At 36.1% G+C, this 13,353-nt stretch overlaps 3 protein-coding genes across 6 annotated transcripts; 1 reads left to right on the forward strand and 2 right to left on the reverse strand.

The window, feature by feature from the left end:
* Positions 1–52: 52 nt before the first annotated feature.
* On the reverse strand, positions 53–2,664 carry LOC111789267 (septum-promoting GTP-binding protein 1-like). Its single transcript, XM_023669985.1, has 6 exons — positions 2,150–2,664; positions 1,937–2,057; positions 1,769–1,865; positions 1,641–1,680; positions 681–764; positions 53–603 (listed from the first exon to the last, which is right to left on the reverse strand). The coding sequence occupies exons 1-6, from the start codon at positions 2,570–2,572 to the stop codon at positions 439–441; spliced, it is 930 nt and encodes a 309-aa protein (XP_023525753.1). The 5' UTR covers positions 2,573–2,664; the 3' UTR covers positions 53–438.
* A 5,368-nt stretch (positions 2,665–8,032) lies between these two features.
* Positions 8,033–11,001, forward strand: LOC111787979 (chloroplastic lipocalin). Its single transcript, XM_023668095.1, has 5 exons — positions 8,033–8,245; positions 9,196–9,319; positions 9,725–9,958; positions 10,201–10,491; positions 10,607–11,001. Exons 1-5 carry the CDS (start codon positions 8,172–8,174, stop codon positions 10,883–10,885), a joined length of 1,002 nt encoding a protein of 333 aa, XP_023523863.1. The 5' UTR covers positions 8,033–8,171; the 3' UTR covers positions 10,886–11,001.
* Positions 11,002–11,063: 62 nt separating this feature from the next.
* Positions 11,064–13,333, reverse strand: LOC111787980. Of its 4 annotated transcripts, none has more exons than XM_023668099.1 (2): positions 13,192–13,333; positions 11,064–11,955 (listed from the first exon to the last, which is right to left on the reverse strand). In XM_023668099.1, the coding sequence occupies exon 2, from the start codon at positions 11,839–11,841 to the stop codon at positions 11,335–11,337; it is 507 nt and encodes a 168-aa protein (XP_023523867.1). In that variant the 5' UTR covers positions 11,842–11,955; positions 13,192–13,333; the 3' UTR covers positions 11,064–11,334. The 4 variants fall into 4 exon arrangements, with proteins under 4 accessions (XP_023523867.1, XP_023523865.1, XP_023523864.1 ...); XM_023668097.1 differs by having other exon boundaries at positions 13,106–13,333; XM_023668096.1 differs by having other exon boundaries at positions 13,135–13,332.
* Positions 13,334–13,353: the final 20 nt, after the last annotated feature.

A 13,353-nucleotide genomic window follows, 5' to 3' on the forward strand; every position in this document is an offset into this window, starting at 1 on the left:
CATCCCTCATTCAAAGATAAAAGCTCGACTTCACACGAAGGTCGTGACCTCCTAATGTAACCTATAGTTTTAGCAAATTTATACCTTAAAAATACCTCGAGTTCAATCTCATAATGTCAATCTATACAGACCCGACTAACTAAATGTCATCAAATATCGTTCGCTTTCGGGTTAGCTTCAAGAAGAAAAAAAAAAACATATGCTAACTTCCAAGACACCAAATCACATGGAAGTTGGACATGACAGTTGTGTTGCTTCCTCCTTGGATTGTGTCTCCCAAAAGTTAAGAATAGTTTGCGCCACCAGAATCTTTTAGTGCTGCCTTTTCATACCATCCCTTTAACGCAAGCAAATGTGCTCTGTCATTGAGTAAAAAGAAAGTCGGATTGATTCTGTCGTATCGTATGTACATCGAAATCAGGTCGAATGTAACGAAAGTTAGAAGTCGACGATTGGCTCTCCAATGGTGAGATTCCGCTCGACAGACCATGGGACGTCGAAGAGCTTGGCGGCGATGAACTTGAAGATCTTATTGACATTGATGTTGTGAACGGAGCTCGAGAAGAACAGAGTAGCCTTCATGACTCGTGCATAAGCTCTTGCCTATGAACACAAAATCAACAATCAGAGAAGAGTTTGATGAACAAACAAAAAGACACAGATGATTGATTAGGATTTACCTGACTCACAATTGTCCACTGCAAATCTGGAGGAAGTCTAACAAAGTCATCAAATTTGGTTCCTATCAGGATGGGAATGGCTGTCTGCAATAAACAAGAGTCGACCCATGAATTACTCGAGGCTGTTCGGTAGTTGGCTTTGAAAAGCATGTCTTACGAATTGACTTATAAGAGGTTTCATGTGAGATCCCACATCGGTTGGAGAGGACAACGAAGCATTCCTAATAAGGGTGTGGAAACCTCTTCCTAGCAAACGTGTACTAAAACCTAAAGGGGAAGCCCAGAAGGGAAAGTCCAAAGACGACAATATTTACTAGTGATGGGTTTGGGCTATTACAAATTGTATCAAAGTCATACACCGAGTAGTGTGTCAGCGAGGACGTTGGGCCCCCAAGGGTGGTGGATTGTGAGGTACCACATTGGTTAGAGAGGGAAATGGGGGAACCCCGGAAGGGAAAGCCCAAAGAGGACAATATTTGCTAGCGGTGGGTTGGTGGTTACATTTCACGAGTTCAACAAGTCTCAAGTTTATGAAATATGGTTCATGTAGCCTATGATAAACAAACTCACGTACAGAACATAAGCTTCGATTCCTAAACCGAACCGAAGAACAACATAGACGTATAAACAAACTCACGAGCTCAACGTAGACGAACTCAGAATTTATGACCAGTTTCTCTTTTACAATCCAAATATAGAAAGCGAACGATATCCGAAACATCTCCTAACAAGTAATCCAAAACCATTTTCTTCACAAACAAGTTAGGTGAAGAAGAAGTCATCATTCAGAGGTTCACAAATTCAAAAGCTAAAAGAAAAGCCTCACATCCCTTTCTCATAAATTCTCACAGGACTTTTATCAAACACTTAGTGCTCATCATTAGCAATAAAAGCATCTTAATGACAGAATTCAGTAGAAGGAAAGAAATCAATGGCTAAAAATGGAATCAAATACTTTACCTGGTTCCATTTCCTCGCTTCTGTATACCAATCAACAATACTGCAAAGATCAAACACAAAATCGAACCAAAAATGAACTCAAATTTCCCATTTCAAGCAAGAACAACAAGATTTTGAACGAAATAGACCTGTTTAGAGTTCGACGACTTGTAAGATCGAACATGAATAAGATCGCCACAGCATCTTTGCAGGCCAACGGAAGTTGATCTTGTGAACTGCTATCACCTTCATCGAACTACTCGTATTAGAAATTTTTCTTCAGAAATCTTCAAGAAACCGAGGAAGTTTAAATTTACCTTTAACATCCCAAATACTGAACGAAATCAGAGCATTTTGGATATTGAGTGTTTTGTTCATTAGGTTTATTCCGCTCATCTGTAAGCTATTTCTCTCCTGTTCATCGCCCACATACTTGACCTAGTCGAGATTAAATGAACAAACAAACAAAAGGATTAGAAAAAGAGAGAGAAAAAAGCAGGGGAAGTTAGAAATTAGAGAGAAAAATTTACCACGAAGCTTGTTTTCCCAATCTGGCAATCCCCCAAGAGGCTAATCTTGAGAGGAACCAACTCCGCGGAATCGAAATCAGAATCGGAATCAAACCCGCCGCTAGTCGTCGGATACTCCGGCGACGATCCACCATCCGCGGCAGCCGGTGGGGACCGATTGGAGAAGCGGCGATATTTTTTGGGCGTTCTTGCGGAAGAACAAGCGAAAACCCTATCCCAGATGAAGCGGAAGAAGTGACGGACAAAGGAGATCCGTTCGATGAGCCTCCACCGGACGAGTCTCCGGCATAGCTTGGTCATGGCGGCGGCGGCGGCTTCATTGTTCAGTTTGGAGGTGAAAAGCGAAGGGAGATGGCGGCGTTTGTTCTTGTTTTCGCCATTGATTTCAGTGGCCGCGGCGTTGGATTTGTCGATGTGGTGCATTTGTGGGCATTTGGCGCTTTTCCCAAGAAATTTCAATGAAGCTAAAGTACGAGACTCGACCAGCAACAACAACAACGAACAGTTGACCCGGTTTTTGTTCTTGTTTCTTTTTTATATATCCATATTTATTTCTTCAAAATTTCTTAAATTTTAAATATTAAATCTAGTTTTGTAAGAGTTGTATTGCATACGACACCTAATGACCCTGACACTTCGATGTATCCTTTGCGACATAGTCACGTTACTTATTTCTCGTTTCTAACCGTGAAACTATCTTCACAAACCAACACGAGTCATTCCAACATGTTTTGTTCTCACTCACATATATCACAGAAAAATTTTTAAAAAATCACCAAATACATAATTACTCTAAGTAAAACACGTTTAACCATTGAGTTCCTATGATTGAGCCACTGAAAAGGAAGGTGTACATGTTAGCCTAGGTAGTGTCTTTCAATTCTTTTTAAATCTTTCTTAGCTATCCTAAGAATCTCTGTCTTTCGGACGTGGTCTCAGTTCATTCACATATCTTTTTTCTACTCGGGTTTCAACCCCAAGTTTTTATTCTCTCTTATTTGGTGGTTTTTTTTTTTTTTTTTTTTTAATGTTCTTTTCCTTTAATACACGACCAACGAAGCTTCCTGTATTTCTCAGTACTAACAAGGGGTAGTAGAGGAATTAAAATAAATTTTTATTGAAGAATAAAATCTTATTAAAATTGTCCATATCCAATCAATTATTCTTTACATACGCACGATATGATATTTTAATAATATTTTATCATAATTACTAAATATTTTGGAGATATTAATGAACAAGACGTGCTTCTCATCTAATCGTTGTATTTTATAATTAAACCTTAAAAGAATGAAAAAATTAAAGAAAAAAATTGGGTGGAGTTTGAGATAGTCCAAATCGGCGGCTTCCAATGTTGGTGGGCGAAACGCGAAAGGCGACGTTTGGGTCAACGTCGATGGATTGCGAGCGCGACACCGTGCAAGTGCATGTCCGAAACACACGGTTGACACAGCCCCATCAATTTCGTTGTCTTGTCGTTTCCATTTTTTCCTACACTCCTAATTTCTCCTTATAATTTGAATGGTTCTTAAAAAAAAAAAAAAAACATTTTTTAAAGTTTTTTTATATTATAATTATTATTATAAGAACGTTTAGAATTAAAGTTACTACAGATGGTTATTATAGATTATCACTGAAAATAGTTGTTAGAGATGGGGTCGATCATTCGAAATTGTTGTTGATTGTGAGAAACGGTTATCAATCGCCAAAAACTGTCATTGACAACCGTCATTAGGTGATTGTTGTCGTTATAGATGGTATTCAATAGTGATTACACAGTGATCATCGACGACGAACATAGTTAAAGTATTTTAGTCATTTCGTATATGAAACTTTACGAAATTCTCTAAATTAAACACTTACAATGTATGTTATGATGCGATATAAATGTTAAATCAGTGGAATTAATACCATAAATTTATTGATATTACAAACTTATGAATCTATTAACCGACACTTAAAATATACGCATCATTAAAAATTAAAAAATTTAAATTCCACGGTTGATAGCCATTTACCTAATGAATTGTGCTTATTTTATTCTCGGCTCAATTTTGTGTTTATTAGATTTAAGAATTTTTAAAGTTCTCGAATAATTAAATGTATTAAATCTAAAATTAAAAAATTTAAAATATTATATTATAGTCCAAGAAATTAAACACTATATATATATAACTATTTGGGGTTGGCAAACTAAATATTAAGTTTAATACAAATTATTATTAATTAATTTATAAATTTTGTATAATTAATAATTTATAATATCATGTGATACATATTTTAATTAGTAAAAGACAAAAGTAGTATATTTATTAAATATTATATACTTTTTAAATAATATTATATTAAAAGAAAATAAAATAAAAACCTAAGAAAATTATTAAAGAGTTTACAGTTCCCAATGAAATGACGTGGCATTTCCTGATCTTGTTGAGTGGACCAACAAAGCTGCCTCGTAAATATATTATTTTATTTTTTTGAAACATTTAAGATTTTATTATTTTTTTTTAAGTACACCAAAATATATTATTTTAGTGTTTTAATTTATAAATATCATTTAAAAATAATTATACGTTTTTTCCGTTGCATTATAGTCGTTTTTAATTATTTTCAAAACGTGTTTTTTTACAATTTAGAACTTTATTAATATTTTTAAAAAAATTTAATTTATATATATTTTTTAATTAGGTAATGAGCCACAACTTTTTAATATTTATTTTTTTGTCCACTAAATTATTTTATTATAATTTTTAGACATAAATAATGTAACAACCATGGGGATGTCACAGTCGCCTTTTCTTGCCATAGATTTGGCGACCGTGCGTCACTCACTCTCAGCACTGAGTGAGTCAAGTCAATTTTAGATCGTGTTGCGCATGGATTTGGCGACTGTGCATCACTCATTCTCGGTACCTCATTTACTCGGATGAGATTTGTAATTTAATATATTTTAAAATTAATTAAAAAGGGCATTATGTTAATTAGTGGATCTAGATTAAGGAATATATGATTATGATGCTTTTAGAATAAAGGTGAAAAAGAAATAAAGAAATAAAAAGTTGCATGCTTTGAATATATCATTTCCAATATAATTAAAATATATTAATTTCATATGATATCATATTTGTATTGATGGGTGATATTATACTCCTCCATGTGACGGAGGGGTCGCTCGATGTCGCTTTTACGACTAAGGTAAACGCTAATTTTGTTTTGTTAATGCAGTTCAATTCAAATAACTATATTATTTTGATTCTATGGGTATGATTTACCGCTAAGGTCAGCAATACAATTTTACGATTAGGGTTTTTTTTTTCATCAAGGAGGCGAGACATAAAGTTCCTATTTTTTTACAATATTTTGGAATGTATCTTAGCCCTATCAGTTCGGCTTATGAAGTCGAGAGAACAAATAGACGTGTAACGACCCAGATCCACCGCTAACAGATATTGTCCTCTTTGGGTATTCCCTTTCGGGCTTCCTCTCAAAGCTTTAAAACGTGTCTGCTAGAGAAAAGTTTCCACACCCTTATAAAGGGTGATTTGTTCTCCTCCCCAACTGATGTGGGACATCACAATCAATCCAAAGAGAACAATATCTGCTAGCGGTGGATCTGAGCCGTTACAAATGGTATCAGAGCCAGACACCGGACGATGTGTTAGCCTTCTCGCTGTTCCTCGAAGGGGGGTAGACACGAGGTGGTGTGCCAGTAAAGACGCTGAGCCCCAAACGGGGGTGGATTTGGGGGTGGTCCCACATCGATTAGAGGAAGGAAAGAATGCCTGCGAGGACGTTGGGCCCCGAAGGGGGTGGATTGTGATGTCCCATATTGGTTGGGGAGGAGAACAAATTACCCTTTATAAGGGTGTGGAAACCTTCCCCTAACAGACGCGTTTTAAAGCCTTGAGGGCAAGCTCGAAAGGGAAAGCCCAAAGAGGACAATATCTACTAGCGGTAGATCTGGGCTCTTACAAGACGTGAGGAAGAGGGAGAGGTGTTACAAGCCCTCTCATGTTGCTATTCTCGAGTCGCTTATCCCTTTCTTCCTCCCTTCACTCGATCTCGTGAGATCTGATGGGATCGAAGTTACACGAACAAAAAACATAAGTAAATTAAATAACAAAAATATAGAATCGAAACAAATAGTGAAAATTCTCGATTTTGATAAACTCAACAAAGTTGTACAAGTTAACCCTCCGTAGATCTCTCGACTTTTCAGGGTTTTCTCTAGCTTGCTCGAGAAATTCCTTCAAAAGATTTTCGGCTTCAATTCACTTCCAAGTGTTACGTGCTCCAATTTACAAAACTACCCCTTAATAATAGAAATAAAAAAGATATTCAGAAATTGAAATGGTCAATTCAACCAACAATATTAAATAATATTAAGAGAGAAATTTCTTTTATTGGAATATTTAAAACCATAATTCTTTTTGAAGTTTGTTTTAATAAAATATTTGACTTTTTATTTATATAAATTAAAAAAAAAAACATTTCCCCAAACAATATAAATTTGATTGAATATAAAAATAAAGAACATGTCTCATCTTGTTAAATTTTGTTAATATAATCATACTCTAAATAATTAATTCAATAAATGTACTCAATTAATTTAAAAATAATAATTATTAATCGAAGAAGAACTCAAACACAAGAATTAAAGACCCGCCAAATATATAATAAAATATTTAAATAAATTGAGCTATGTTCAAATTGTCATATCGTTAAAAAAAATATTTTATATTTTAAATTATGAAATTGACATCACCGAATATGTTACCTAACATGCATTTGGTCGCATAGTAGGTGAGAAAGACCAAAGTATGGGCCATAAAAAAATATAACCCAACAAACTATATTACCTTATAATAAAATTTTATTATATAGTTTGGTATTATATTTCAATTAGACACGAAATTACATAGCCGAGTTATATTCAAATATTAAATCGTATTTAATTAAAAGAATTACATGACTTTTTCATCGACAGTAGTGATAGCTTAACCAGCAATTTGGAAAAATGTAATCACTCGATGTTTCTATAGATCGAAGGATTCAACGTCACCGTCATAAAATTGAAAAGTCAATCAATATCTCGAGCATACCAATTGAATATTACTGAACTTTTCAGTAATTTTTTTTTATTTTTTCACTATGTTTTCAAAAATATTTATTGACGTGTTACTTTTATATGATAAAAATATACAAAATTAGTTTCTTTTACGTTATTGGTCGTTGATATTTTTAAAATTACATTTTCGTCCTTAATCTTTTTAAAATTAGATGTTGTTTGATATATGGGACTCAACTTATTCATATTTAAAAATTTGACCCATCCAACTGAATATGTAAATTAGTAACTTAACAAGGACCAATTTGAAAATAACCTAAATATTGGGTCTAAGCCCAATTGATCGGGCCCAAGATCCTTACGCTTGTACTTTATATTTGATCGGGCCCAAATAAATAAATAAATAAATAAATAATAATAATAACAATTTTTAGAAAAAAAAAACATATTTAAAAAATTTTCACGAACTTTTACAATAAAAAAAATTGAAAATAATTTATAAAGTACCGATAAATAGTTTTGATTCAAATATTAATGGGAAAAATATTTTTTGAATTTAAGGTAAAATATGTTAATACTTTTAAAATTTTTAAAATTATATATATATATATATATATAACATTTTTTGAATTTATTTTTTATTTACTTTTAAAATTTTTAAATATTATAAGTAAAATTATTTTTAAAAATTTTAAGAATTTATATATATATATATATATATTTTTTTTTTTTTTTGGACAAATACAAAATTGTGTGGGTGTTTTTGTTCTAGAAAAAGTTTGAAAATCACAACACGAGCATCAATACGGCGCCGTATTTCGAGATATTTTCGAGTTTTGATCGACAGTTGAAGAAGGCTCGAAGCAGAACAAAGCAACAAAAATGGCGATGTTAGACAAATTGCTCTCACAGGAAGCTTGAAACTCGGCGGAAAAAGAGCATTCTAATTGGAAAATGGTGCAGATTCTTCTCCATTCATCAGCCTCATTTCTTCTCCAATGCTGTTCTTCTCCTCCTACCTCCGCCAGGTACCATAATTTTTCATATTCTTCATCTTGTCTCCATTAATCTTTGCAGTTTCTTGTGTTTTAGAGGGAGGTTGGATTTTTGTTTAGTTCTGCTTTTATTTGTCTGAGTTCGTTTTTAATTATAATTGTATTCGTGTTTTAAGGGAATTTGTGTTGGCATTCGGAAATTTCGAACCAGGTTCTGGATTGTTGGACTGTAATTTGATCTAGAATATACAGGTTTAATACAAGAATTTGAAGTTCTTTCTTAGGTTTTGAAAATGAGAAGTGAATTGTTATTTAGAACTATGGTTGCATTCCGTAGGGTGATCAAATTCATTGATTACAGACGGTTTTGTGAGATCCCTGTCAATTGGAGCAAAGCATTCCTTACTAGGGTTTGAAAACTTATCCCTAGTAGAGACTTTTTAAAATCATGAGGCTGACGACAATGTAACGGAATAAAGCGGACAATATCTGTTAACGGTAGGCTTGGACGGTTACAAATGGTATCAGAGTCAGACACCGGGCGGTGTGCCGGCGAAGACGCTAAGCTCCCAATGGGGGTGGATTGTGAGATCCCACATCGGTTGGAGAGGAGAACGAAGCATTCCTTATAAGGATGTGGAAACTTCTCCCTAGTAGACGATACGTAACAGGCCAAAGTGGACAATATCTACTAGCGGCGGCCTTGGACTGTTACAGTTTATTATTAGAGTTTGATGTGCAGCTGATGTTAGTGATGGAATTGGACACATGATCTAGGAAGCTCAAACTGATACGTTGGATAACTTAGTTACTTGTGATTGTGATTGTGATAGTGATGAAATGCTTGTTTGTTTATGTTTCTTTCGATTCTCATTCTGATGATGACTGTTGGTTCAAACAAATTGATGATCCATTCTATCAGCTACTGATTCGTTTCTCGAATTCTTTTTTTAAAATGGTTTTTGTTCTCTTTTCTCATACAGGGGAATGCATAGCAAAGTAATATTGAAAAACAATATTGAGCAACCTCCTCTAAGAAAGCTTGTGTCCCAGCATGTACTATCTGGATTTGCTACTTCATTGATATTCCTCACTCAACCAAACCAGGTTAGTCAATGGAAGATGTTATTGTAAGAATAACGTTAGCATAGTAGTCACGATTCTGCTTAAAAGCTTCAATTCCATGAGATTCAGTCCAGTTGATTCATACTATATGGGTCCTTTATGTGCAATATGTTAGGAATCACGACTCTCCACAATAGTATGATATTGTCCACTTTGAGCATAAGCCCTCGTGGTTTTGCTTTAGGTTTCCCCAAAAGGGCTCGTACCAATGGAGATGTATTCCGTACTTATAAACCCATGATCATTCCCTAAATTAGCCCATGTGGGATTCTCTCCCAACAATCCTTGACACAATAATAGTTTCGAATGCTTGAAGATATAAATTATGTGATGAACTTTATGTATAGAACCAAAGTGTCCTGTCTCTTACACTGGTTTCTTGATCAGGCTATCTCAGCCGATCTATCTCGTCACGAAAACTTTTACCAGCTTGCAAGTGCAGAGAATACTGCAAGCCTTCCGTTTGAGAGTGATTCTGATGGAGGAGGGAGATTGATGATGATGAGAGGGATGACAGCAAAAAATTTCGATCCTGTTAGGTACTCCGGAAGATGGTTCGAAGTTGCTTCACTTAAACGCGGATTTGCTGGACAAGGTCAGGAAGACTGCCACTGCACCCAGGTGAGCTTGACTGGTTGGTGTAGCTTATAGGCTTAGTTTCCCCATCTCTTGGAATTGAAACCAACCGATCGAATGATATAGATGAACTTGACTTAACTGGTCAATGGACGACCGTGACCTTACAAGGCTTTTTCGATGAACTTAATCGTTCGTTCGAATGATGTTAATTATCAATCACTTGCAGTTCAACAGCCATATGATTCCGTTTAGTCAATTTAGTAATAGCAACCATACTTATGCAGGGTGTATACACATTTGATATGGCGACACCGGCGATACAAGTAGATACCTTTTGTGTTCATGGAAGCCCGGACGGATATATAACTGGGATAAGAGGAAGAGTTCAGTGCCTCTCAGAGGAAGATCTACAGAAAAACGCAACCGAGCTGGAAAACCGGGAGATGATCAAGGAGAAATGTTACCTGCGCTTTCCAACATTGCCATTTATCCCTAAGGAGCCGTATGATGTCATTGCAACTGATTATGACAACTTTGCTTTAGTTTCTGGTGCAAAAGACCTTAGTTTTGTTCAGGTAAATTTCAAATTGCTTCTGTTCTTGAGTTCTGAAACATGATCAGCAGCAACTAAGCTGCCCATCTTCTATTTGAACTGTTTTGTTTGATTCTTTTGGACACAAAATCTAACAGATCTATTCAAGAACGCCGAACCCGGGACCCGAATTCATAGAGAAGTACAAGTCGTACTTGGCGAATTTCGGGTATGATCCAAGTAAAATCAAGGACACTCCTCAAGATTGTGAAGTAATGTCAAACAGTCAGCTAGCTGCAATGATGTCAATGTCTGGAATGCAACAGGCTTTGACAAACCAGTTTCCAGATCTTGGGCTAGATGCTCCTATTGCACTCAACCCCTTCACTAGTGTATTTGATACTTTCAAAAAGCTTTTAGAGCTCTATTTCAAGTAGTTTTGTGGCTCAGTTATTGAGCGCTCTGTGTTAGAAACTGATCATGATCCAATCCTCATTCATCAGTGATTGATTTAAATGAAATTCAAGTAAAGGTGGGAAGCCTGTTGCTAGCATTTCGTTGGATATATCGATCATATTAGAGAAAACTCGAGAATAATATGAACAAAGATTTAGGTAGAAATAAAAAAATTCGAACTTCTGACTTCATGATTGAATATTTGAACTAGTCGAACTATAAGTTGACGTCATACATGATTATCTGAACATGTCAAATAACAAAACCAAGCTAGCTTTCTTTCAAACCCACCTGGGCACGAGTTTGATGCGCTATAATGCAATCAACCGTCGATTTCGGGTCGACTGATGAGACTCACAGCCTCCCTTACAGATCCTTCTATACATTCTGATAGAAAGCAGCCTATAGGTCTGCAATGTTCATTGAAGAGTCAAGCAAAGGTTTCAGACAGCTTCGAAAACCCGAGTTTTCGGAGTCGACTTGATAGAGGACGGCTAGCCCAAGCTTTATCAGGGTTATTGCACTTTACGTCCACAATTGCAACTGCTCTAAGTCCTTTCCTTTCTGGTTTGTCTCTATAGCCATTTTCATTTGCATGAGTATCAGAACCAAGCATTGGTATCCGGTGGACATCCCTCGAACCACCGGCCTTAGTAGTGTTATGAGAGTTCCCAAAGCTTCTGCTATTAACAGTATTATATCTTCTACCATTGTTTACCTCATCAAATGATTTAGTTTGTTGCAGTCTTTTAGGAATGGAAGCAGCAGATGAACTAGCTGAGGTAGCTGATGAAGATTTGTTTTTGGAAGTGACCAACTTCTGGGGGCCGGCTCTCATCGTCTCCAATTCCCTCGTCATCAACGAACTAATCGTTCCGGTCGCTCCAACCTTGATGGATCCTCCGCCACCTTTGGTAGATTGCGGTTTTAGAACCATGTTTTATGTCAGGTGAGCAAGTATCTCCCACAAGGGAAGAGGAACACCTTCGAGACTTGCCGTGAAAAACGACAGGGTTTTGAGTAATCTGACAGCCTGCTATTGTATCTTCTCCTGAAAAAAAGAGAGTGAATGATAAGAATTGATCGTAACGCAGGCAATCCTACTGATTAGAGCTGTGCGAGACTCGGTGACTCATGAGCGGATAAATTTATACTTGAAGTTAAGCATGAAACCTGTGCTCTACTTGAAGATCAGAGACATCAATTTCATAATCAATCCACTAGAGCATCATACAGGGAGGAGAAAACCAGAAGACATAGGAACTGAAGGAGCAGAATGTAGTATGTTCCAAGGGTTGGGCTGTTTGTCCATTAAAGCAATACGTGAGCTGTGTTTAGAACGTCGTGAGACATTTCGGTCTATATCCGGTGTGGGTGTACAAAGAGTGACGGTGACAGAATGGAATGGTTAAACTGTTTCTAGAAAAGCAAAAAGCTAACATGAAACAACAATGGGGAAGGCCCCTCATCCAGAAATGGGGGAGTTTTTTGCAAGGAAAAGATGGTAGAGGTTAGAAAAGCATTTCACAAAAGGATCTATATCGAATCTATCAAACCTCCCCATTAACGAACATGATTCACGTCTCCTACCGAAACTCGAAAGAATTATAAACTCAAGCAAATGATGCAAATAACGGGGATCATTTTGTAACAGTCCAATCCCACTATAGCAGATATTGTTCTTTTCGGGCTTTCCCTTCTAGGTTTCCCCTCAAAGTTTTAGAACGCATCTACTAGGGAGAGGTTTTCACACCCTTATAAGGAATGCTTCATCCCCTCTCGAACCGAAGTGGGATCTCACACATTTTCAGTGCCATTGCCAACAAAAGTGGCATCACATAGGAAGGAAGCCATATTTGCTATCCATAAGGCATTAGTTTCATGGGAAAACACCCTCCTACCCCACACAATTGGTATCATTCCATTAAGATCAGGAGTTATCCACAAAAACGAAACCCACAATTGGTATCATTCCATTAAGCTTTAGGAGCCTCACTAAATACATCAACATCACATCAACAGCCATAGATAGCTTCAATCACCAGAAAAGGTTACTCAGCAAAACCATTCAAAAGATGTGCCAAAGAAGAAAGAATCAAACCATAAATCACTTCACAAGAACAAAAGAAACCCCAAAAGAATCATAATCGATATCTATTAATCAACAGAAACTGAAAAAATCAAGAGAAAAAACACTTCACCGATCATGAGAGTGAGAAATAGAACAAACCCAGAAGAGAGTATCAGCAAAATCCGCAGCCAAGAAGGGAAGAAAAACGAAACGAACCACAAAAACAGGGGAAACCAGAGGCGGGTGTGTTCTTGAGTGATTGAGATCTCAAGTTGGTAGACACTGAAACGTGAACCTCACTGCAATTTTCGGCTTGAAAAAAGTTGGGTTATCCTCCTCGCTTTCGCCACAATTTTTATTTTCGTAATATCCATTTTT

This window comes from Cucurbita pepo, chromosome LG02 (assembly GCF_002806865.2).
Source record: "Cucurbita pepo subsp. pepo cultivar mu-cu-16 chromosome LG02, ASM280686v2, whole genome shotgun sequence".
NCBI lineage: Eukaryota > Viridiplantae > Streptophyta > Magnoliopsida > Cucurbitales > Cucurbitaceae > Cucurbita > Cucurbita pepo.

Bases quoted from the DNA above. Each gene is read 5' to 3' on its own strand.
- LOC111789267 (XM_023669985.1), bottom strand. From the start codon at position 2,572: ATGCACCACATCGACAAATCCAACGCCGCGGCCACTGAAATCAATGGC. The intron at 2,058-2,149 runs GTAAATTTTTCT...AATCTCGACTAG, and splicing joins TTGGGAAAACAAGCTTCGTG to GTCAAGTATGTGGGCGATGA. The intron at 1,681-1,768 runs GTCTATTTCGTT...TGATCTTTGCAG, and splicing joins AGTCGTCGAACTCTAAACAG to TATTGTTGATTGGTATACAG.
- LOC111787980 (XM_023668099.1), bottom strand. From the start codon at position 11,841: ATGGTTCTAAAACCGCAATCTACCAAAGGTGGCGGAGGATCCATCAAG.
- LOC111787979 (XM_023668095.1), top strand. From the start codon at position 8,172: ATGGTGCAGATTCTTCTCCATTCATCAGCCTCATTTCTTCTCCAATGC. The intron at 9,959-10,200 runs GTGAGCTTGACT...ATACTTATGCAG, and splicing joins AAGACTGCCACTGCACCCAG to GGTGTATACACATTTGATAT. The intron at 10,492-10,606 runs GTAAATTTCAAA...AAAATCTAACAG, and splicing joins AAGACCTTAGTTTTGTTCAG to ATCTATTCAAGAACGCCGAA.